General features: G+C 43.0%; 1 protein-coding gene across 3 annotated transcripts in view; it reads left to right on the top strand.

The window, feature by feature from the left end:
* MOB3B (MOB kinase activator 3B) overlaps nt 1-24,000 on the top strand; it is a 240,516-nt gene that overhangs the window by 194,243 nt on the left and 22,273 nt on the right. The window contains exon 3 of one of the 3 annotated variants that reach the window (XM_017869339.1): nt 18,721-18,834. The exons of 1 other annotated variant lie outside the window; for it this stretch is intronic. In XM_017869339.1, coding sequence (XP_017724828.1) covers nt 18,721-18,741 — 21 coding nt within the window. In that variant the 3' untranslated portion in view covers nt 18,742-18,834. Of the gene's footprint in view, nt 1-13,207; nt 14,706-18,720; nt 18,835-24,000 lie in introns of those variants that run through there. One more of the 3 variants, XM_017869338.1, reaches the window with a different exon arrangement.

The raw sequence follows: 24,000 nt of genomic DNA, 5'->3' as shown, positions 1-24,000 counted from the left end.
ACCTCCCGGGTTCACGCAATTCTTCTGCCTCAGCCTCCTGAGCAGCTGGGATTACAGGCACCCACCACGGTGCTCCCCTAATTTTTTTGTGTGTTTTTAGTAGAGACAGGGTTTCACCATCTTGACCAAGCTGGTCTCAAACTCCTGACCTCGTGATCCACCTGCCTCAGCCTCCCAAAGTGCTGGGATTACAGGCATGAGCCACCGCGCCCGACCTAAAGCCTCAAATCTTTCAAAATTCCTTCTACAAGGATTTTTGTTTTGTTTCACTGATGGAATTATGTATAAAAATCTTCTTCCTTGAAGCTTTTAAATTTTTTTTCTAAAATGGATAGCTATGTTTTTTTTCTAAAATTTTTTAATTGTAAAATACACATAAGGAAATTTATTATCTTAACTATTTTTAAGTGTACAGTTCAATGGCATTAAATGCACTCACACTGTTGTATAACCATTACCATCATCTATCTAGCTTCAAACTCTGTGTCTTGGACCCGTGCCCTGAAAGTTCAGAATACCCCCTCCATAGGACCTTTGTTTTTGTTGTTGTTTCTTCACGTTTGAACTGGGTCTTTAGGATTTGCAAGTGAGGCCAGGATAGGGGAGAAAAATTATGTGAAGTAAAAGGATATCTTGCTTTATTTCTCTTGAACTGAACCAGTGCTGCTACCAATTTTCAATGCATTACCCAATTTCCCTTTTATATTGAAAGCAAACCACAGTGTAACAACAGTAGGAGGAAACCCTGTAATTGCTGCTCAAAACAAAAAAAAAAAAAAAAAAATATAAGAAAAAAGACATAAATTGGCCGAAGGACAGCAAAAAAAAGCTAAAATTCCAGCCTCATAATAAAAGACAAACAGGTGAGGAAGGAGCCCAAACAGTAAAAATGCTTTTGCCTTATTAAGCACATTTCCTATATGTAAAATTCATATTGTTTTCATGGATCATTCACTGGGAGTCTGAGAATAAGGAAAGAAAAGGACTTGTCTCCTCCCATACTCTGAAAGCCAAAGAGGTTTAGTTCTAAGGGACCATAGGCATGTAGAGTTCACTCCACTCTTGTTTTAGAAGTGTTTTCCTACTGAAGTAACATCAGTGTTCTCCCAAGACAGAAGACTGGACTATTTATAGATTAAATAAATATTGGATTATTTATTGCCAGGTCAGTTTTGGAAAGGCAGCTTGGGGATCTGTTTATAACCACGTGGGTTAAAACTAGAGAGTCTCACTGGTCATGGCATTGGCATGGTGCAGCGCGAGGTCAGCCAGCTTTTCTGAAAAGGCCTCCATGCTAAATGCCGGGCTCTGTCACAGTCGCTTAGCTCTGCCATGGAAGTGCAGAAGCAGCCACAGGCATTCATGCATAAGTGGGTGTGGCTTGTTCCAATAAAATTTGTTTATGGACATGGAAATTTGAATTGCATAAAATAATCATATGTCATAAAATATTCTCTCTTTTTTCAACTATTTAAAAATGTAAAAACCACTCTTAGCTTATGGGCCATACAAAAACAGGTGTGGACTGGATTTGACCCATGAACTGTCATTTTCTGCTCCCTGATATAGAAAGAAAATAGGATTCCGAAGCCTGTTGATAAGATCCAAATGATATCCTGGTTTGAATTAGCACTCTGCCGAGTATTGACCATGTAACCTTGGGCAAGTCACTAACCTCTCCAAGTTTCGGTTCCTCTCTAGGGGAAGCATAATGGCCACCCCATAGGCCTGAGAGTCAAGGACAGAGTCGGGCACAAAGTGGTGATCAGCTCCTGAGGCTCTGACGAGACCAAATTTCTTTCTGTGAGAGCTTGAGAACATGTTTCAATAAGTGGTAGTCAAACTGCTAGCAAGAGATCTCATTGTATTAAAAGGAAAATTTTAGTTTTGTTTCATGTCTATTTACTCCATCAAAATAACACTTTGTTCCTACCAAAGGAGTGAGACTGCTTAGAAGCTACAGACTTCCTAAATTACAGGCTCACTGAGGAAGTACATTCCCCATATGTTTTCATCGGACACACAATGGAGGTCTTATTAAGCAATGGCAAGCTCTGTCCTGTGGTGAATTCAGCTCGGCTGAACGACTTCTATGGAATCCTTTGTTTTCCCAGGGGAGGTAAATTCTTCCTTTGGGGACCCATGCCCTGAAAGTTCAGAATACCCCCTCTAAAAGGACAAACCGTTTGTTCAGCGTTTCTTGAATGCCATTAAGAGTTGACCCCATTAAACTTCTCTCAGAATAAATAAAACTCTGATGCCTGCAACCTAACCTGGAGTTTCCGGAACTCTCTGCTTCACCGGCCAGTGCCTTCCCTCCCACTCCTGATGGAAAGGCTGCATGACAGAAGCAAATGAGAGAATTCCTTCCCCTGCCCTCCCACATCCAGGCTTTAAGGAGCTGCACAATCCTACATGGGGCATTGGGCCATGCTGAAATCTGTTTCACTCCTCAAAGCGGGTGGGTGCACTCAGTCACCCTTTGCACATCCCAGAACAAGGGGCAGCAGCAGCATCTGCCAGAAACCAGTCCAGCTGTGCTGACAAATGCTGGGTATGAGAAGGAGGGAGCCAGACTCCTGCCAGCTATGCAGACCTCCATGGGGGCTCTGGAGAAGTTGGGCAACAGAGGAGGAAAGGAGTGGGGAGCAGCAGCCAAATGTCAGAGATCTCAGTGTCACTCGGAGCAGAAATCACAGGTTCCTTTGATCACAGGTAGCATCACTCTGAGCAGAAATCAGGTTGGATCCACTGTCCCATCAGTGCACCAGAGAGGTGGATGGGGTGGGAAGGACACGGTAGGTGGATCCACAGAGCAAGGCAGGGCGCTAAAAAAGCACAGAGTTGCAGAATGGCCGGGTGGGCTGTGGGGCTCTGGGGCGGGGATCTGCAGAGATACAGTGACCACAAACAGTTTTGATTAATGCTCTTGCTTTCACGATGCACTGTGAGGCGACCCACCTTGTGTCCGTAACCCATCTCCTGTGGTTAAATGAGAGAACTTCAAAAATGTGCAGCTTTGTCTTTATAAGAAACAATGTAAATCAGGAGGCTGAATATGTTTACGTAAAGTGACTTATTTTTAATGTTTGCAGGGTTTGGAAAAAGAAGAACAATTTGATTCTTGTATCGGTATGAATAAATATTCTCCATGGGTGGCGAGTATGTGTGTTTATCTAGCCATACATACGTATACGTGCACTTGGGAGCCTGAACATATGTGCACACATTCACGCACACATACCCCTCCATCGTGGAAACGCCCTCCGTGTCAGTAATGTGGGCTATTGTTTAGGAACAGAATTAATCAAATAAATATTGTTCTGTGTGGTTTAGGGAAGTCTGGCCTGCCTCGTTTCTATTTTTATTTCATTTGGCTTATTTGCCACCCACATTCCTAAAAGAGAGCAGAAAGAACATTTCTAATTCCTGTTTGCTGGTTGGATCCTGTGTATGCTTAGAGTTGGGGAAATTTAAAAAAATATTTTTGTAGACTGGTTGCCCTGCATACCTTATAAGAATTCAGACTTTGGGATGCTAGCAAAGGAAGACAGCAGCCCTGGTTGTGGGCCTCCTGGGAACAGTCCCGCCAGCCGAGTCCCTGCTCCCGTGACCCGTGCTGGTGTGGTACGGCCGCTGATTCAGATACTCAACTGAAACAGCACGTGTAGATATGAATGAAGATATATTCAGCACGATGGCTCAGGATATAGTGGACTGGTTAGGGGGATGGATTCTCAAATTTTAACCTTGGCCAGGGTAATTACTAGTGATGTGACCATGGCCGAGGTACTTAACCTCCACTATCCCTCTGTAAAATAAGGATGATACCACTTACCCCATAAGACTGATGTAAGGACTGAATGACATGATGTCCAGCATTGAGCACAGTGCCTGGCACACAGAAAAGGTACAGGAAATGATAGGAACTCCTTCATTCGGAACACAAGACACTTTGGTTAATTATCGCTCTCTTATCACTGCCCCATCTTGTTCACTCTGACTCTTGTGACCTGGCACAGCTTCATTCATTCATTCGTTCATTTCTCAAGTTATTTACACCGATAAAGCCTCGTTCCAAAATAAATTTGAGGTGGCTGATGTCAGCCCCTACTGGAATTCTCTCTCCCAAATGCTATGAAACAGACACAACTACATTACAAAAAAAATAATTTTTAAAAAAATGTTTAGGCCTCATGCCTGAACTTCGCCTAAGGAATCCACCCTTGACTCCTGGTCCCTTTACCCTCCTCTGAAAACAAGCTTCCAGGCAGGAAGCCCCACCGGCTTGACCACTGCAGAAAAGGCCTTGAGGGCAAGAATGAAGTGCCCTGAGCCTCGGGGGAGGGCATGGCAGGAAGGCTGTCCCTGAGGGTTCCCAGGGATCCCTGACCTGCAGCACTCCCTCCACAGCCTCACAGAAACATCAGGGAATGGTCTAGGAAAGCAGATTAAGTGGTCCTGGACTCACCCTCACTCTGCACCATGGGTGCAACTGAGGGATCCTTAGACAGTCATGCCCCAGGAGGCCCCACCTGTGGAGTTACCTGCCTGTCCACCCGAGTCGGGGTGGGAGGGGTCATTCCCCTAGAGTTGCCAAGGCATTTGGGAAAAGGCCATTGTTTCCTCTGATACATACAGCGATTTGGATTCTAGAAAGCAAAAAGAGAAACACCACAGGAAGTGGGGAGCCAGCCTCGTTTGGACAGCTGTGGTCCCGACAGTGACGCAGTGGCCTCCCTGTGCCCGAGGCCGGGCAAGAGCTGCCCTGCTGTTGTTCCCACCTTCCACAGTTCCCGCTTTGCACATGGACTTGGCTGGAGAGTTGTTTGGGATGTTTTGTATTTGCTTGTTTGTTTTTCTTTTCTTTTTTTCTCTTCTCTGTTTTTCTGGAGATTTCCCTGCAGCAAGCAGCCTGATGGTTTTCCTGGGTCTTCCTTGAAGCGAGACACTCCCCTTCAAAGTAGAACTGCACCCCCATCTGAAGAAGAGCCGGCTGCCAGGGCAAATTCTTAGCAACCAGCTCTGGGGCCCTGCTGGGATCCTCTTTCTCTCTTTCATCACACCCAGAGTTCTGCTCCCTTTCTGGGAATTGCTCTGTTTCCCATCTTGGCGGCTTGTAAGCTTCACCCACACCCAAGCTGGACTGGGAAAGAGGAACTGGAGTGCTCTGGACGAAACAAGGAAATAGGGCTCTCCATGCAGAAGGAACAAGCATGCAAAGATGCAGGATACACAGAAGCAAGGTGTGTGCAACGCGGCAGACAGGGGCGGGAAGCAGATCCAGAAATCCTTGCAAGTCATGGGAAGTGGAGGACTTGATCTGGTAGGAAATGGAGATGCAGGAAAACAGTTTTATTCCTCCCTAGACCTTCAGCAGTACCTTTCCAGCCAGTGCTCTTGATGACACCAGCAGGGATTAGAGAGTGGTGCTTCTGGGCCTCGGTGCACACTGGAATCATGTGGCTGTTACCTCTAGGACCACAGGCAGCATGGTGCCATGGGGAATTCTGAGCCCTTCAAACTGGACGATTCGGAGAGAACAGTTGGTTTTGATTTTGATCATCGAATGCCTTACCACAATACCACTGCCTCTGATTCCACAGCCCCTGAAAACACACCTGCCCTTGCCTTGGGATTCTTTTGACAGCAGTATCACCATGCCTCTCATAGTGCCACGACACTAGAAGAAACCTCACTGATTGCTGTCCCTGTCTACAGTCTGAGATGATTTCAAATGGGCCCACGCGGTATAGCTGAGAACCCGAATCCTTTGCTGATGCCAGCTCATTGTCTTTGGTCTCATCCTCATCACTCCCCAGGAAAACTACCCTGTCCAGAGGGACTTGCTTTTGCTATAAGTGGGTTAGATCTTGAGATAAGGAAATAGCAAAATGTTGGTGTAACATTGAGTGTGGAAACGTGGCCTGAGGGAAGTGAGTGCTGGCAGGAGCTGAGGACCCTGTTGGGAGGGGGCCGTGAAACCTTGGCATAGACCCCGCCAGCACAGCTGTTTGGAATGGAGGCGGAAAGGGCAGGGGAAAGCCATGAGAGAGGGAATTTTCAAGATGGTCAATGTTCTCAATCCACACCCATCACAGAAGAAGCAAATGAAATATGGGTGCAATCTGGAGATGTTTAAGTCTCTAAGAAGTAGAATTTGTGAGATGAAAGGCATCAAGAAAGTCCTCTCTCTGACCTGGCCTCTACCCCTAGAGGGCCTGAGCCTTGCTGTGGGGAATGGAACTGTTCCCAGTTGTAGGGTTTTGGTGCTGTCCACCCCCAGCCCAGCCAGAAATGTGGCTCCTGTACTTCTGCTGCACTTTTCCAGGTGTGTCCCTATCTGAGCAGAGATGGGGCTGACGATAGGCCACAGGGCCAAGCTCCAGCATGGGGCTGGTAGCTGGGACTGAGGCTGCACTGCTGATTAATGGACAGGGAGGCACTTTGTGAAATGAGCAACACCTTTTGACGGCCTTTTCCAGGGGACTCGCCGCTTTCCTCATGTCTTTTCAGCAAAATCACATTTGATATTACTTTTTAAATGTATTGTTGAAGCTGCATTATTGGAGAAGGTGCTGGGGGAGATGAGTCTCTCCTACTTTCTGTTCTATTTTCGTTACTTCAGGGATGTGTGCACATGTGTTATACATGTGTGCAGGCGCGCTGTGTTAGAGGAGAGCCCGATTTCCTTTATATACATGAACTCCTCCCCCTAGTAGCCAACATTAAACATCCAATGGCTTAAAAATGGGCAGTGAGAAGTACACAACATAATGTCAGATGTGGCCCTGAGAGACGTGTACTGCTCACTGCCCTGCTTTAAGCCATTGGCTGTTTAATGGTGGTTATTAGGGGCAGGAGTTCATGTATATAAAGGTCATTTTTCCAAAGTTTCCAGCACCAAGAGTTCTCCTGCTCCTTACCACACTGCGGAGTCTTTTACATCTCTTCATGCTGCTTTTCTTCCTTGATTATTTTTTGTTTCAAGTATTTCTTCCTCCCCCTTTCTCCTGGTGTCTCAGAGTTAGCAGGAAGCTGGTGATTAAAAGAAGACATGGGTTTTGAAATGCTGCTGTAGTAGCTTTTCCCCCACTTACATATTTTACAACAGAAACAAAAAGCCTCACTCCTTTTCTTTTACTCCTCCGTCCAGCAGGGTAATGAAAGCAGAGTATTGTTTGCTTATTTTTGGTTTTGAGTCCACTAAATCATTGTTCTTACACTGACTAGCTGGGTGAACTTGGGCAAGTTACTTCAAATCTCTGGGCCTCCTTTTCCTCATCTGTAAATTAGCAAAAGTAGCCTCGTTCATAAAGTTGTGAGAAAGTGCACAAAGTAAGTCTAAGTGCCTTCACCATTGTAGGTATGAAATGCGTGTTTCCTTCCACCTCTCATTTTACTAGGGTCTGTAGACCTAGTAAGTGTTCCTCTTCGTTGGATTTTAGTTTAATTAAATATTTTTTAAGCACCTAGTATGTGCCAGGTCTTGAGCACCAGGGTCCACACAAATACAAGATAGGGTTTCTGTCTTCAAGAGCAGCCTGGTGCCGAAACCAGGAATGTGATAAACAGTCGCAGAACAGTGGGAAAGGTGCCATGGGCACTGAGGGAATCTGGAAGAGGAGCACCTAGGATTCCTTGGGGACAGGGTGGGAGGGTAGAAAAAGGTGTCCCTAAGGAGATGGCAGCTGGTCGAGAGTGTTAAAGGGTGTTGGCAATGGGAGAAGGGTATTCTGGGAAGAGAGGAGCATGTGTATGGAGTTGTTGTGGGTTCCATGGGCGAGAAGGAGCGTCGGCCACTGATGGGGGATGCGGTTGAGTTGCCTGAGAAGAGTCTAGATCAGGAAGAGCATCGTATGTTACAGTGGAGACTTGGTTTGAAAACTATCAAAAGCCATTAATGGAGTTTAGGAGCACTGTAAGATGATAAAGATTTTACCTGCAGCACATCAAGCCAGCTATAAGAAATCCTTGTTTACACAAATTGCCTCCTTCGAATCAATGTGAAGTCAGAGAGCCCACAGGCCAGCAGTCCTGGTTCTGCCACTAATTAGCTTTGCCACATTAGGGAAGTCACTTCTTTCTGATGGTCTGAGTTGCCACATCTCTGAAATTAAACTGTTGGATAGGTGGCACCCATGTTTCCTCCCAGCTGTAACAGCAGCCTATGACTCTGTGATGATGTCATTGCTTTTTGGCTCTTGTTTCATAATACCTAGAGTTAACTTATTAAAATTGCTGTGCAAGCATGATGACTGACCCCTAGTAAACATCAAGTGTTCTTCTTTATATGTTCCACATGAAAATTAGCTTCTTGGGCCAGACGCGGTGGCTCACGCCTGTAATACCAGCACTTTGGGAGGCTGAGGCAGGCGCATCATGAGGTCAGGAGATCGAGACTATCCTGGCTAACACAGTGAAATCCCATCTCTACTAAAAATACAAAAAATTAGCCGGGCGTGGTGGCGAGCGCCTGTAGTCTCTGCTACTTTGGAGGCTGAGGCAGGAGAATTGCTTGAACCCAGGAGGCGGAGCTCACAGTGAGCTGAGATGGTGCCACTGCACTCCAGCCTGGGCGACAGAGTGAGACTCCGTCTCAACAAAATAAAAGAAAATTAGATTACTAAAATGTGTGATGATGTAGTACAGTAAACTGAGAGCGCTGATTTCCTTGTAGTCTTGCCTAAGTCAGAGAGTGTTTGTGTGACTTGGAATAAGTCATTTTACTTCTCTGAATCATTATTACCTACCCCTCCACTAACTACCAGTTATAAAAATGGGTACACTGAGATCAGAGTAAGATTTGACTCTCAGAGTTCACAGAGGTTTGTTCAATGGCTATCAAAAACTTCTTCCAATTGCTAACAAGTGCATAAAGAAGATTTAAATTTAAAAAATGTTTAGATCAGAACAGAAAAAATTGAGTATCTTATGTAAAAGACAGGCTGATTTCATCCACCCCACCATCCCCACAAAACTAGGCAAATGCCATTTTAACTTCATTTCTAAAGTGAAATATGATTTCAGTTTGGAATCTCTGTCTACTTTCCTTTTTGTTTTTTAAATAACCAGTCTTGTTTTCTTAGAAAAAAATTCATGCATATCAAAATATCTAAAATTCAGACTATGCAAAGGACAAAAAAAATTAGAAATAGAAAACATACACAATTGTATTCACCCAAAGATAAATTTATCATATTGGACCCATATTTTTGTTTATATTTTTTCTCAAAATAACTGGACCAAACAATACATCCTGTTATGCAATTTAAATAAAATATCCATCATACATTAATATACTAAAAAACGTTATGGTTCTTCTCAGATTCAGGCAAAACTGAAATGACGAATTCCAATGTGATGTAATGCAAATGTGTGCAAAGTGATGGAGATACCCAAGAAAGGAGCTGAAAATTGCATCTTAAAGGATGTCAAAATTTGCCAGGCAGAGAAGGGCAGAAAACATTTACCAGATATAAGAGACCACTAGAAACTGGCCAGTTGGAGACCTGGAGAAGTCTAGTTTGCCTGGCTGGTGTGGTGAGTGGGAGGGAATTCAGCAGGAGGTGAGCAGTGGGTGGTGGGTCCTCTGTCTTTGACAGGCTTCAGAGGATGAAATTTGTTCTGTTGACAGTGGAGAACGAGGGACTTCATAGAATCAATTACTGCTTTATTGTAAAACAAATGAAACTGAGTGACCACAACCGAGATTCTACTTTACTCTTCTGTTAAGAACACATTTTGAAAAATTCAGGTGTTTAAAAAAATCTTCATATACAAGCCAAGCACAGTCTCCAGGAACTTTCTCAGGAGATTCTCATCACCTCTGCGGAAGCCTTTATTAAAAGGCACCTTTTGGAGTTCTTTAGTGGCCTGCCTTAATACATCATAGGGCATTCAGTAACTCCAGCAATGGCAAATTCATTGTAAAGAGCACCCTGGGTAGAAGTTATTTTGGCCACACTCTAGAGAGGAAGAATTCGTTTGGCCCTGCTAGATGCCTGCGGGAGGGCTCCGATGAAGAAAGCGATGGAACCTAGCATTGGCTATTTATTTAAACGAGTTGTTTTTTTTTTTAAACAGCTCATTGGCTCCACCAAGTGGGCAAGTGCTAGAATACAGCTTGCAGAGTCTTGTAGAGCTTTGAAGGATGGATCCAACTCAAATGTCTTTCCTGAAGTTTCTAATCTGCTATTTCAACCATACATTCCCTTTATGAATTTAAGAGGCATCCCAGGAAACAGTTTTTATCCTGCATCTCAGTGACCTTGAATAAGTCCCCTTGGCCTCTCTGAAACTGTTAATCTGCTGCTTAAAAAAAAAAAAAAAAAAAGACTCTTCCGTATTTCTAGTGTCCATAGTCTCTCAGTGGCATAATTGTTCTGCCCATTGTGCCTATAATTCAAACTGGCGTCAGTCTGGATAAAGAAAAAAATCTGTGGCATTTTGAAAATTCATGAACAACTGCAACCACCTATAATTATATATGTCAGTTAATATATGTGAGTATTATCCGATTGCATATTCATAAGAATATCTTAGAGGCTTTTACCTACAATCACATGGTATAGTAGAAAGAGCAAGCCTTTGCAGTCAGATAGACCTGAGTTTAAACCCTAGGCCTGCAACTTCCTATGTGACCTGGTAAGGTACCCTCCTTCCCTGAGCAGTTTTCCTCATCAGTACAGTAGAGATGGCAAATCTTATTTCACAAAGTGTAATATCTGTAGAGCAGTAGACACTGGAACTGGCAAACAGCAAGCCTCTGTTTAATAAAAGCAGCGGTTACTGTTGAGCATTCTGTACCTTACCCATTTACCTTGAGCAAATAGCTTCGGCTCTGAAACTGGGATTCTTCCTCTGTCCAATGGAGGTCGTAGTTCCTTGTCTTAGAGTTACACAGACGCAATGGTATAACCACCCCAAAGGACCTGGCATTTTATAGGTACTTAACAATTGCTAGCTTCTTTCTCTCCAAAAGTACTGACCTATTACAAATAATTAAGTTAATAAAGCTAAAATTCTGTTTATTCCATGAACACACTTTCTCCCTCCTTCTCTTTCTGTCCCTCTCTTCTCTCTCTCTCTCAAACACACACACACATGCACTTGTTGCATTTCCATCTTGTTTTCCTCATCTCTGTCATCAAAATTAAGTCAAAAGCCAGGTGCAGTGGTTCACGCCTGTAATCCCAGCACTTTGGGAGGCCAAGATGGGTGGATGGCTTGAGCTCAGGAGTCTGAGACCAACCAGGGCAACATGGTGAAATCCTGTCTATACAACAAATTTAAAAACTAGCCAAGCGTGGTGGCATGTGCCTATAGTCCCAGCTACTCATGAGTCTGAGGTGGGTGTATAGCTTGAGCCCGAGTGGTTGAGGCTGCAATGAGCTGTTGCCACTACACTCCAGCCTGGGCAACAGCAAGACCCTATCAAAAAAATAAAAAATTGAAAAAGTTTTAAAAATTATATATACACACACACACACACACACACACACACACATATATATATATAACTGCCTATATTTAATAATTACAGAGATGCAAAAATGCCTAGATTCTACCTTGTCTATTGTTATTTCTTTAACCAGCACATCTGTATGGTTTTCGAATAGGAAGCTTCCCTGAACACCTGGGCACTCGCACGCTCAGGCTCCTTTTTCTCGATGTTTCCTATTATATCAGATATGGCAGTCCAGGTCAGTATGCAAGAGATGTAGCAGCTGCAGTCAGCTCCGCAGCAGGTGGAACTTGGAAGGAGATCATTCGTCTAATTAAAATGACATTAAACTTGTCTTCTCAAGATGCTAAATGGCACAGGGCTCATTACTAGCCTGCTCCTCAGACCATCCTCGGAGATGAAAGAGGAGCCACTACCCTGGCACAGTGCCAGGGGCGGGGGATACAAAGATGAAAGCGCATGGGGTGAGTCAATGAGTGCTGCTTTTTCCTGGCACTTAGTAGCTCTCAGTCTAGCAGGGCCAACAGACATGCCCAGAGCCCCAGCACACACACACACACACACACACACACACACACACACACAGAAATGTACAAATTCATACACTACACGTAAGAATCAGCATGTGCGCAGGAGGAGAGAGTGGCTATGTCCACAGCGAGTGGGGCAGGAGTGCGGGAAGGTCTCCCAGCAGATAGAAGTCACCTTACCTGAGGTGGAAAAATGAATGGCAATTTGACAAATGAAGAGGGTCAGGCGCAGGATGTGGTAGCAGCAGACCATAGGCGTGAGACTCAACCTGTGCAGAGCCCCAGGGGAAGAGAAAGGATGGCTCATTTGGGATCTATAAATACCCACAAGAGCCAGGCAGGTGATGCACGTCAGACACTTTGGTGTATTATTCATTTCTATTTAAAAAAAAAAAAAAAATGTCGGCCGGGCGCGATGGCTCACACCTGTAATCCCAGCACTTTGGGAGGCTGAGACAAGCGGATCACGAGGTCAGGAGATCGAGACCATCCTTGCTAGCATGGTGAAACCCCGTCTCTACTAAAAATACAAAAAATTAGCCGGGCATGGTGGCGGGCGCCTGTAGTCCCAGCCACTCGGGAGGCTGAGGCAGGAGAATGGCGTGAACCCGGGAGGCGGAGCTTGCAGTGAGCCGAGATCGCGCTACTGCACTCCAGCCTGGGCGACAGAGCGAGAAAAAAAAAAAAAAAAAAGTCCTCCTTCCTGCTTTTCTTGACTTATACCCACGTATCCTTTATTTTTCCATCTTTGATTGAAACTTAAAAGAAATCTTTCCCTACTTGAAGAAAACTAGCAGTCCCAATCCAATTACTGTATCAGTTCATAAGTGCTCCATGGTTCCTGTTGGGAAGTCAGGTGGGAGTGGCAGGGACTGGGACAAACTGGAAAGCAAATTCTCCTGCTGAAGAGGACAACCATCCTTCAACTCCAGTTGTTCAGAAGCTGCAAAATCTTGCAATTTCTCAGAAAAAGCAAGCAACCTGAATTTTGATACAAGAGTCAAAATTTTAAACAGTGCCTTAATGGAAAAAAAAAAAAATTCTGCAGACCAAACAGAACATATCCTCATGCTAAGCCTTATTCATGGACCGTGCTTGCAACCTTTCATTTACAGGCTCTCGAGGTTCCAAGAGCATTTTCAGGATCCTTCATCAAATCGTTGCTCTGCTTTTAGTTTCTCCTAACCATCCTTTTCCCCTTGCTTTCCAGAAAGAGATGACGAGCAGGATGTGTCACTAATGCTTCACCTCACCCTTTGGAAGAAAGGAAAGCTGTTTCCTCCTGGAGCCCTGAGCGGGCAGGAGGTGGACCACCCTGGCTTAAATGACACACCTACTCCCAGGAGCAGTAGAGGTGGAGGCAAGCAGTGACTCCTGAGAGACATTCCCCACTCACTTTGTGTGCTCTTAACCTTCTGAGTGCTGCTCGCCCAGACCTGTGGACCAAGCAGATCACAACGTGAAAGAAGGACCAGTCCCTTGATTGTTCTGGCTGGGGAATTGTCCACGAGGAAGCCTCTGCACTTCCACACATGGCACAGTTCTGCCTGCGACCTGCCACCTAAGCTTTACTGGAATTCAGGTTTTGAGACTGAGATGCTTGTTTGTATTTTTCCACTTATCTGTCTTGTCAGCTGGCCGACTTCTCTGTGATTGGTTTTCTAAGTGCCGGGTGAATTTTGGACCTCTGGATGTGCAGCAAGTTTTTATGCAATAAACCTTCCTTTCAGGTCTCTAAAAGCTCCTGCTCTGGTCTGTGGTTTAACACTGCAGGGCTGTGGAGCTCTGAGAGACCTGAATCCCCCATCCCCCACACCCCCCTACTGTCCCTGCCTAGGCATCCATAGTATTTCCCTAATAAGTAGTTTTATCAGGGACACTCCATGGGGTGGCTTGTCTCTGCCCCAAACAGGGTCTTCACATTCTAACTGCAGGGAAGAGACTGGTTACTAGCGTAAAGCTGACAAGTTACCAGTTCACCTGATCAGAATGTATTTTTTATAACCACCGTCATTCTTTGTCTCTTCAGTTGAAGATATTCTTTCCTGTTTCCCAGAGGAGAGAAATAAATAATAAAAGTCCTAAATGACTAAGAATGATCAGCGGGAGCCTTGGGCATGATTACTGCAGTGTTTGTTCTTGATTAAAGAGCAGGGAGTCGTGGCTGTCTCTACATAATACTAACATTTCAGTGAAAAAATAAAAGTAAAATTGGTTATTTGGTACGTGTAGATTTAACACCCAGATGACTGACTTGTAACCCTCCCCACTGGCCTTCTGAGCGTTTAAACCCAGCCGTCATTCTCTCCCCACTCCACACTCCCCACTCCTCTGCCATGTTATGTTACAGCACAAAATTAATGTCTGCCCCTGTGATTGTGCCATGGTTGCCAAGGTAACGGTGGAGCTGGAGCTAACTTCCTTCTTTCATCCTTTCCAATTTTTCTATTCCAGAAGACAGTCAGAATAATGCATTCTGTACTACATCCTGCCTTTTGAAACTTAAATGAGTTTTCGTTGATGAAATGTTGCCTTCTCTGATTCATTCACAAAACTGTGGTGGTTCTGACTGCCTGTGACGAGGGGGTCATAATACTTCCAGTGATCCTTTTAATTTAGCAAAATATTTGTTGGTGGAGGGAAGTAGATAAGAATGTATTAGTGTATTTTAATGTAATAATGATTAAAGAATAACTGAATGACTCTGATTTTGTTTTATTATACATAATGTGTTAAAGCCATCTGTGGGTGCCACAAAAGCCTAGAATCATGAAATCTTTGTCCAAGCTAAGAAAGGGCTCTCTCTGTGGGTACGGTGGCATTCTCTGTTGACCTAACCAAGCAGCCTGAACCTTGCTTTGTGTCTCATAAAGGTCATCTCATGGAATCCAATTGCTGCTACCTCACCATGTTGCTGTGCGCTGGTCAACAATTAACATACTTTTTTCCTCCTTTCAAAGTAGCTTCGAGAGTACAAAATAGGCAAAGTTTTTTCCTTACATCAGTTTTGGCCCAAAGAATATCTGACCATCATAGAGATCCAGAGAACAGAAATAAGAGTCCCTAAGTCCCAGCGTCTGTAATACGCAGTTACCAGATGGGAATGCAGTACAGTGGGACAGAGAGGTGACGACGAAACCCATGCCCCGGAGGAACTCTGTAGCTGTGCACCATGGAACGCCACAGGATTTTTGCATTAAAAAGTTGAATATGTTCCTACATTTCAGCAATGCATAATCAAGCAGGAGGCTGGAATCTGGAGACGTTTGTTATTCACTCTTTTTAAGGTTATTTTGTATTAACTGTGCATATGAAATTTCCACTCAATTTAAAAATCCAAGTGTTTTTAAGCTTCTTGGAACAATTTCCTCCTGCTTGTATTGTTAATTGCACTAATGAACTCTTCTAGGGTAAATTCTGGCAAACTACTCTTTTTTTTTTTTTTTTTTTTTTTTTTTTTTTTTTTTTTTTTAATTACAGAATGTTCCTGTTCCCACAGAACTTTGGCACATTCTGAAGAAAATCTCTGCAGTCAATTTTTATCTCCTTGGCTTGACGGCATCTAACTGTTCATCTCTGTTATAAATGGAACTTCAGCCGTCTGGGTCAGAGACTGACAACCCTCCTTCGTCTTCCTAACCTGTCCTGCTCGCCTTCTTTTTCTACTTTCGTTTTAATTTTGGGAAATTTTTAAGTAAAAGTTACAAAGTTGAAAGGTGATAGTGAGTACCCTTACAGCCTTTAGTGTATTAGTTGTTAACATTTTGCCTTGTTTTCTTTTCTTCCTTTTTTTTTTTTTTTTAAGAGAAGGGGTCTCTCCCTGTTTTACCCAAGCTGGCCTTGAACCCCTTGCCTCAAGTGATCTTCCCCCTTAGCCTCCTGAGTAGCCAGGATTATGGCATGTACCACCGCACCTGCCTCACATTTTCTTTCTCACTGTAAATACACATTCTTATTCTTGAACCTTCTGAAAATAAGTTGCAGACATCATGAAAATGTAAAATACTTCATCATATTCTTCCTTTTAATAAGAGCATTGTCCTATAAATCTGCAATATTTTCCCACCCATGAAAGTGAACACTGATACTGTATAAATCTAATATATGATCCATATTCAAAATTCTCCAGTTGTCCCCAAAATATCCTTTATAGCTGTTTATTTTAAAATCCAAGGTTCAATCAAGAATTATACGTCACATGTAGTTGTCATTCTGTTTTGTTTCCTTTAATCGATTAGAGTTGCCCTTTTGTGTGTGTCTGAGTGGTGGGTGATGGATGGTGTTTGTGTATGATGTGCAGTGTGTGTGTGTGTGTGTGTGTGTGTGGTATGTCTTTCATGACACTGAAGAGTTCAGGCAAGTTGGTAGAATGTCCCACAATCTAGACTTTTTTACTGATTGTTTCCTCATTACGAGATACAGGTTACATGTTTTTTTCCAAGACAACTACATGTGTAATGTTGTTTCCTTCCTAGTGCCCCAGCTCAGGAAGCACATAGTGTCTATTTGTCTCTTTTCTGATATTAGGACTGATCAGGTGTTGTCTGCCTGATCCAATCATTATCAAGTTCCATAATTCATTATTAAGCTCTGAAATTCAGGATACGTACATTTATAGTGTGAGGCTGTGCATACATACATTCATTTCTTAATGTTCTCAAGGAGGTCCAGGTTCCCCAAAATATTATAGTCATTGCAGTCAGATGATATAGCAGTAGCAAAACATTCATTCCTTTCCATGTAACAGGAGGGAGGGGAAGAAGGAAGTTTTCATGTGCAGGCAGTATGTGAGTGCGTGAGCAAGTGAGGATTTGTACATTCCCTGTAGCCAGAGGTGAAATATTCAACGCTTTTATTTTTTCTCCCATCTTCAGTGACCTCCCATTTGGGCCCATAGTTTATTTATAGAGAGCACACACTCCCTAATTGTCAGTTGGTTTCTTTGGGAAAACCCTTAGATAGTACAGTGGGTTATGACCCTCCAAAGGACCACGAGTACATAAACAGATACAAAGTATTTACGTGGTATTAAAATTTCGTGGTGATGGTGCAAGGGAGAGATGATTAGGAAGAAAATGTCTTAAATGGCTATCATTGAGAAATACTGATCTAGAGTCATTTCCTGTTTCTTAAATTGTTCGTTTTTCTCTTCCCTGGGTATTTTCTCATTTCCAAAGACCCAGAGTCTCAGAGCCAGGTTAAGTGGAAGAAACTTTGAGAGATTTCTTAATCAATTCCTTCTATCTCTCAAACCATCAGTAACTTCCCTGGTGAAAAAATTATACTCCTCTTACAGATCTTCAGGCATGGAAATTCTACAGCATTCTTTGGTATAACCAACCCACTGAACTCTCCACAACATCTTCAGTTCCATTCAACTCGAGCTGAAGTATTCTCTTTGAGTTTCAGTAGATCTTTTCTAGTGTCCCACTTTTAGAAAGGTCCAAAGACGATATATAATAAGATAAGTGAAAATATAATTAATCAGAGCTTTATTTGCATATCCATTAAATATCTGAAGGCTATTACCAATTGTGCTTCAGCCTCCTTTCCCTTGCAGTTCTCCTAGGGTGGCATCGTCTACGCAGTCTTGTTGCTCCATTGTTGACCACTGATGTAACTCAACGTGAAACCTTCCCAAAGCTCTCCACATCACTCTCTGTTATGGATGTTACCAGCAGTGAACATGAAGAGAACTTATTTCATGCCTTCTCCAAACTATATTATCTCTTTGCTAAGTCCAGACCCGCTTTTTCTACATTTACAGGTTTTCTATTTTAATTGCCATGCAAAATTCTTTATCATATTCAATCATTTTGGTTTATCTTCCTGACTTCTTACCTTTAACATCCCTGCTAAAGATTACACTGTTGTTGTTTCTTTTTTTTTTTTTTTTTTTTTTTTTTTTTTTTTAACTACTCCTTTAATTGGCAAAACATTAAGGGACCTGAATAGAATTACTCTTATCTTTTTGTGCTGATTTATGTCAATCCATCATTCTGGTCATTGATGGAAGCAAATTGCTTCCTATGGTCTCTAAACCTTATGTCCCTTCCATACTCCATGAGTATCACACTGTGAGAAAACAAAAACAAAAGCATTGTAGGGAAAGTATGGCCATTATCTTTGAGGAAATGTGTACCTAGGCACAATCACTAAAAGGAGTTGGAGGTATCATTTGGTTAACACTGTTGTCATTCTTGTTCTTATCATTTTGGACCTTGAAGAAATTGTTGATTCTCTCCTAGAATTAGACAAACAAAGTGTGTTTGGAAATAATGATTGTTTTCCTGCCTTAAAAAATATATTAACAAAAAGCTTTTATAATAGGCTATTTCCCTCTGGGCAGGTATTAATTCTGAGTAAGAATTTTCAATGACTACATAAGGATTTGCATAACTTATGAAAGAAGAGTCCATTTCTAATCAAATAATTCACCTGTTTTACTAGCTTACAGTGATCTGATTTCAGAGTTTTGCTGTATCTTTTTTACATACATCAGAAAAGAAATGTTTACTATATTTTAGTTCCATTTATGATTGTATTAAGCATTTGACTATAAGGAAAACTAACACTTAAATCAATTAGAAAAGCAACATAAAACTAAAGGATATTTCGAAAATCAGTTATATGTGAGCTTGGATATTCAAATGTCACAAATAAAAAACATATAACTATTATCTAATCTGTCTTTTTTTAATGCTTGGTTTATTTCTTTAATAGGTTGTCTTGCAATGGTCCTAGAACAGGTAAATAAAGGGAAAACTGCTAATTCTACAAAAACTAATTCAAAGTTCATTGGAAAACACACGAGTGGCTGGCAAGATGGCCAAACAGGAACAGGTCCAGTCTGCAGCTCCCATAGAGATCAGCACAGAAGGCAAGTTATTTCTGCATTGAGATATCAACACAGAAGGCAAGTTATTTCTGTATTTCTAACTGAGGTACCCAGCTGATATTAGGACTGGTTAGACAGTGGGTGCAGCACATGGAGGGCAAGCCAAAGCAGGGTGGGGTGTCGCCTCACCCAGGAAACACAAGGGGTCAGGGAACTCCCTCCCCCTGCCAAGGGAAGCCATGAGGGACTATACCGGGAGGAATGGTGCACTCTGGCTCAGATACTATGCTTTTCCCATGTCCTTCACAACTGGCAGACCAGGAGATTCCCTCGGGTGCCTTCACCACCAGGGCCCTGGGTTTGAAGCACAAAACTGGGCGGCCGTTTGGGCAGACACCAAGCTAGCTCCAAGAGTTTTTTTTCATACCCCAGTGGCACCTGGAATGCCAGCGAGACAGAAGTGTTCACTCCCCTGGAAAGGAGGCTGAAGCCAGGGATCCAAGTGGTCTAGATCAGCAAATCCCACCCCCATGGAGCCCAGCAAGCTAAGATCCACTGGCTTGTAATTCTCACTGCCAGGACAGCAGTCTAAGGTTGACCTGGGGTGCTCGAGCTTGGTGAGGGGAGGGGTGTCCGCCATTACTGAGGCTTGAGTAAGCAGGTTTCCCCTCACAGTGTAAACAAAGCAGCTGAGAAGTTTGAACTGGGTGGAGTCCACTGTAGCTTGGCAAAGCTGCTGTAGCCAGACTGCCTCCAGATTTCTCCTCTCTGGGTAGGGCAACTCTGAAAGAAAGGCAGCAGCCCCAGTCAGGGGCTTATAGATAAAACTACCGTCTCCCTGGGACAGAGCATCTAGAGGAAGGGGCAGCTGTGGGTACAGCTTCAGCAGACTTAAATGTCCCTACCTGCCGGCTCTGAAGAGATCAGTAGATCTCCCAGCACAGCACTTGAGCTCTGCTAAAGGACAGACTGCCTCCTCAAGTCGGTCCCTGACCCCCATGCCTCCTGACTGGGAGACATCTCCCAGAAGGGGTCAACAGACACCTCATACAGGAGAGCTCCAGCTGGCATCTGGAGGGTGCCACTCTGGGATAAAGCTACCAAAGGAAGGAACAGGCAGAAATCTTTGCTGTTCTGCAGCCTACCCCTGGTGATACCCTGGCAAACAGGGTCTGGAGTGGACCTCGAGCAAACTCCAGCAGACCTGCAGCAGAGGGACCTGACTATTAGAAGGAAAACTAACAAACAGAAAGGAATAGCATCAACATCAACAAAAAGGACATCAACACCAAAACCCCATGCGAAGATCAACAACAGCAAAGACCAAAGTTAGATAAATCCATGAAGATGAGGAAAAACCAGTGCAAAAGACTGAAAATTCCAAAAACCAGAACACCTCTTCTCCTCCAAAGGATCACAACTCCTCGTCAGCAAGGGAACAAAACTGGACAGAGAATGAGTTTGAGAAATTTCCAGAAGTAGGTTTCAAACTTCTCTAAGCTAAAGGAGTATGTTCTAACCCAATGCAAGGAAGCTAGAACCTTGAAAAAATGTTAGAGGAATTGCTCACTAGAATAACCAGTTTAGAAAAGAACATAAATGACCTGATGGAGCTGAAAAACACAGCACAAGAACTTCATGAAGCAGACACAAGTATCAATAGCCAAATCAATCAAGCGGAAGAAGGGATATGAGAGATTGAAAATCAACTTAATGAAATAACGTGTCAAGACAAGATTAGAGAAAAAAGAATGAAAAGCAATGAACAAAGCCTCCAAGAAATATGGGACTATGTGAAAAGACTAAACCTACATTTGATTGGTTTACCTGATAGTGAAGGGGAGAATGGAACCAGGTTGGAAAACACTCTTCAGGATACTATCAAGGAGAACTTACCCAACCTAGCAAGACAGGCCAACATTCAAATTCAGGAAATACAGAGAACACCACAAAGATACTCCTCAAGAAGAGCAACCCCAAGATACATAATCGTTAGATTTACCAAGGTTGAAATGAAGGAAAAAATGTTAAGGGCAGCCAGAAAGAAAGGTCGCGTTACCTACAAAGGGAAGCCCATCAGACTAAGAGCGGATCTCATGGCAGAAACCCTACAAGCCAGAAGAGAGTGGGGGCCAATATTCAACATTCTTAAAGTAAAGAATTTTCAAACCAAAATTTCCTATTCAGCCAAACTAAGCTTCATAAGCGAAGGAGAAATAAAATCCTTTACAGACAAGCAAATGCTGAGAGATTTTGTCACCACCGGGCCTGTCTTACAAGAGCTCCTGAAGGAAACACTAAACATGGAAAGGAACAACCGGTACCAGCCACTGCAAAAACAGCAAATTCTAAAGACCATCGATACTATGAAGAAAGTGATTCAACTACCGGGCAAAATAACCAGTCAGCATCACAATGACAGGATCAGATTCACACATAGCAATATTAACTTTAAATGTAAATGGGCTAAATGCCCCAATTAAAAGACACCAACTGCAAATTAGATAAAGAATCAAGACCCATCAGTGTGCTGTATTCAGGAGACCCATCTTACATGCAAAGACACACATAGGCTCGATAAAAAAAGGGATGGAGGAATATTTATCAAGCAAATGGAAAGCAAAAAAAAGCAGGGGTTGTGGCCGGGCATGGTGGCTCACACCGGTAATCCCAACACTTTGGGAGGCCGAGGCTGGCAGATCACTAGGTCAGGAAATTGAGACCATCCTGGCTAACATGGTGAAACCCTGTCTCTACTAAAAATACAAAAACAAAATTAGCCGGGCATGGTGGCAGGTCCCTGTAGTCTCAGTTACTCCAGAGGCTGAGGCCGGAGAACGGCATGAACCCAGGAGGCAGAGCTTTCAGTGAGCCGAGATTGCGCCACTGCACTCCAGTCTGGGCGACAGAGCAAGACTCCGTTTCAAATAAAACATAAAAAATAAATAAATAAGCAAGGGTTGCCATCCTAGTCTCTGATAAAACAGACTTTAAACCAACAAAGATCAAAAGAGACAAAGAAGGGCATTACATAATGGTAAAGGGATCAATGCAGCAAGAAGAGCTAACTATCCTAAATATATATGCACCTAATACAGGAGCACCCAGATTCATAAAGCAAGTCCTTAGAGACCTACAAAGAGACTTAGACTTCCACACAATAATAGTGGGAGACTTTAACACCCAACTGTCACTGTCAGACAGATCAACAAGACAGAAAATTAAGGATATTCAGGACTTGAACTCAGCTCTGGACCAAGTAGACCTAATAGACATCTACAGAACTCTCTACCCTAAATCAACAGAATATACATTTTCTCAGCACCTCATCCATTATTGACCACATAATTGGAAGTAAAACACTCCTCAGCAAATGCAAAAGAATGGAAATCATAACAAACAGTCTTTCAGACTATAGTGCAATCAAATTAGAATTCAGGATTAAGAAACTCACTCAAAACTGCACAACTACATGGAAACTGAACAACATGCTCCTGAATGACTACCGCGTAAATAACAAAATTAAGGCAGAAATTAAGAAGTTCTTTGAAACCAATGAGAACAAAGAAAACATACCAGAATCTCTGGGACACAGCTAAAGCAGTGTTTAGAGGGAAATTTATAGCATGAAATACCCACAGGAGAAAGCAGGAAAGATCTAAAATCAACACCCCAACATCACAATTAAAAGAACAAGAGAAGCAACAGCAAACAAATTCAAAAGCTACCAGAAGACAAGAAATAACTAAGATCAGAGCAGAACTGAAGGAGATAAAGACAAGAAAAGCCCTTCAAAAAAATCAATGAATCCAGGAGTTGCTTTTTTAAAAAGATCAACAAAATAGATAGATCACTAGCCAGACTAATAAAGAAGAAAGGAGAGAAGAATCAAATAGACACAATAAAAAATGATAAAGGAGAGATCACCACTGATCCCACAGAAATGCAAACTACCATCAGAGAATACCATAAGCACCTCTACACAAATAAACTAGAAAATCTAGGAGAAATGAATAAATTCCTGGACACATACACCCTCACAAGACTAAACCAGGAAGATGTCAAATCCCTGAATAGATCAATAAAAGGTCTGAAATTGAGGCAGTAATTAATAGCCTACCAACAAAAAAGCCCAGGACCAACAGATTCACAGCCGAATTCTACCAGAGGTACAAAGAGGAGCTGGTACCATTCCTTCTGAAACTATTCCAAACAATAGAAAAAGAAGGAATCCTCCCTAACTCATTTTAGGAGGCCAGCATCATCTTGACACAAAAACCTGGCAGAGACACCACAAAAAAAGAAAATTTCAGGCCAATATCCCTGATGAACATCAATATGAAAATCCTCAGTAAAATATGGGCAAACTGAATTCAGCAGCACATCAAAAAGCATATCCACCATGATCAGGTCAGCTTCACCCCTGGGATGCAAGGCTGGTTCAACATACGCAAATCAGTAAACATAATCCATCACATAAACAGAACCAATGCCAAAAACCACATGATTATTTCAATAGATGCAGAAAAACTCTTCAATAAAATTCAACACAACTCCATGCTAAAAACTCTCGATAAACTAGGTACTGATGGAGCGCATCTCAAAATAATAAGAGCTGTTTATGACAAACCCACAGCCAATATCACACTCAATGGGCAACAACTGGAAGCATTCCCTTTGAAAACCAGCACAAGACAAGGACGCCCTCTCTCACCCCTCCTATTCAACATAGTATTGGAAGTTCTGACCAGGGCAATCAGACAAGGAAAGGAATAAAGGGTATTCAATTAGGAAAAGAGGAAGTCAAAGTGTCTCTGTTTGCAGATGACATGATTGTATATTTAGAAAACCTCGGTGGCTCACGCCTGTAATCCCAGCACTTTGGGAGGCCGAGGTGGGCGGATCACGAGGTCAGGAGATCGAGACCATCCTGGCGAACACTGTGAAACCCCATCTCTACTAAAAATACAAAAAAATTAGCCGGGCATGGTGGCGGGTGCCTGTAGTCCGAGCTACTCAGGAGGCTGAGGCAGGAGAATGGCACGAACCAAGGGCAGAGCTTGCAGTGAGCGGAGATCACACCACTGCACTCCAGCCTGGGCAACAGAGCGAGACTCCATCAAAGAAAAGAAAAGAAGAGAAGAGAAGAGAAGAGAAGAGAAGAG

The sequence above is a fragment of the Rhinopithecus bieti genome, unplaced genomic scaffold (assembly GCF_001698545.2).
Source record: "Rhinopithecus bieti isolate Rb0 unplaced genomic scaffold, ASM169854v2 scaffold_2572, whole genome shotgun sequence".
Lineage (NCBI taxonomy): Eukaryota > Metazoa > Chordata > Mammalia > Primates > Cercopithecidae > Rhinopithecus > Rhinopithecus bieti.
The sequence above is the reverse complement of the archived record's forward strand: the minus strand, read 5'-3'. Positions and strand labels throughout refer to the sequence as shown.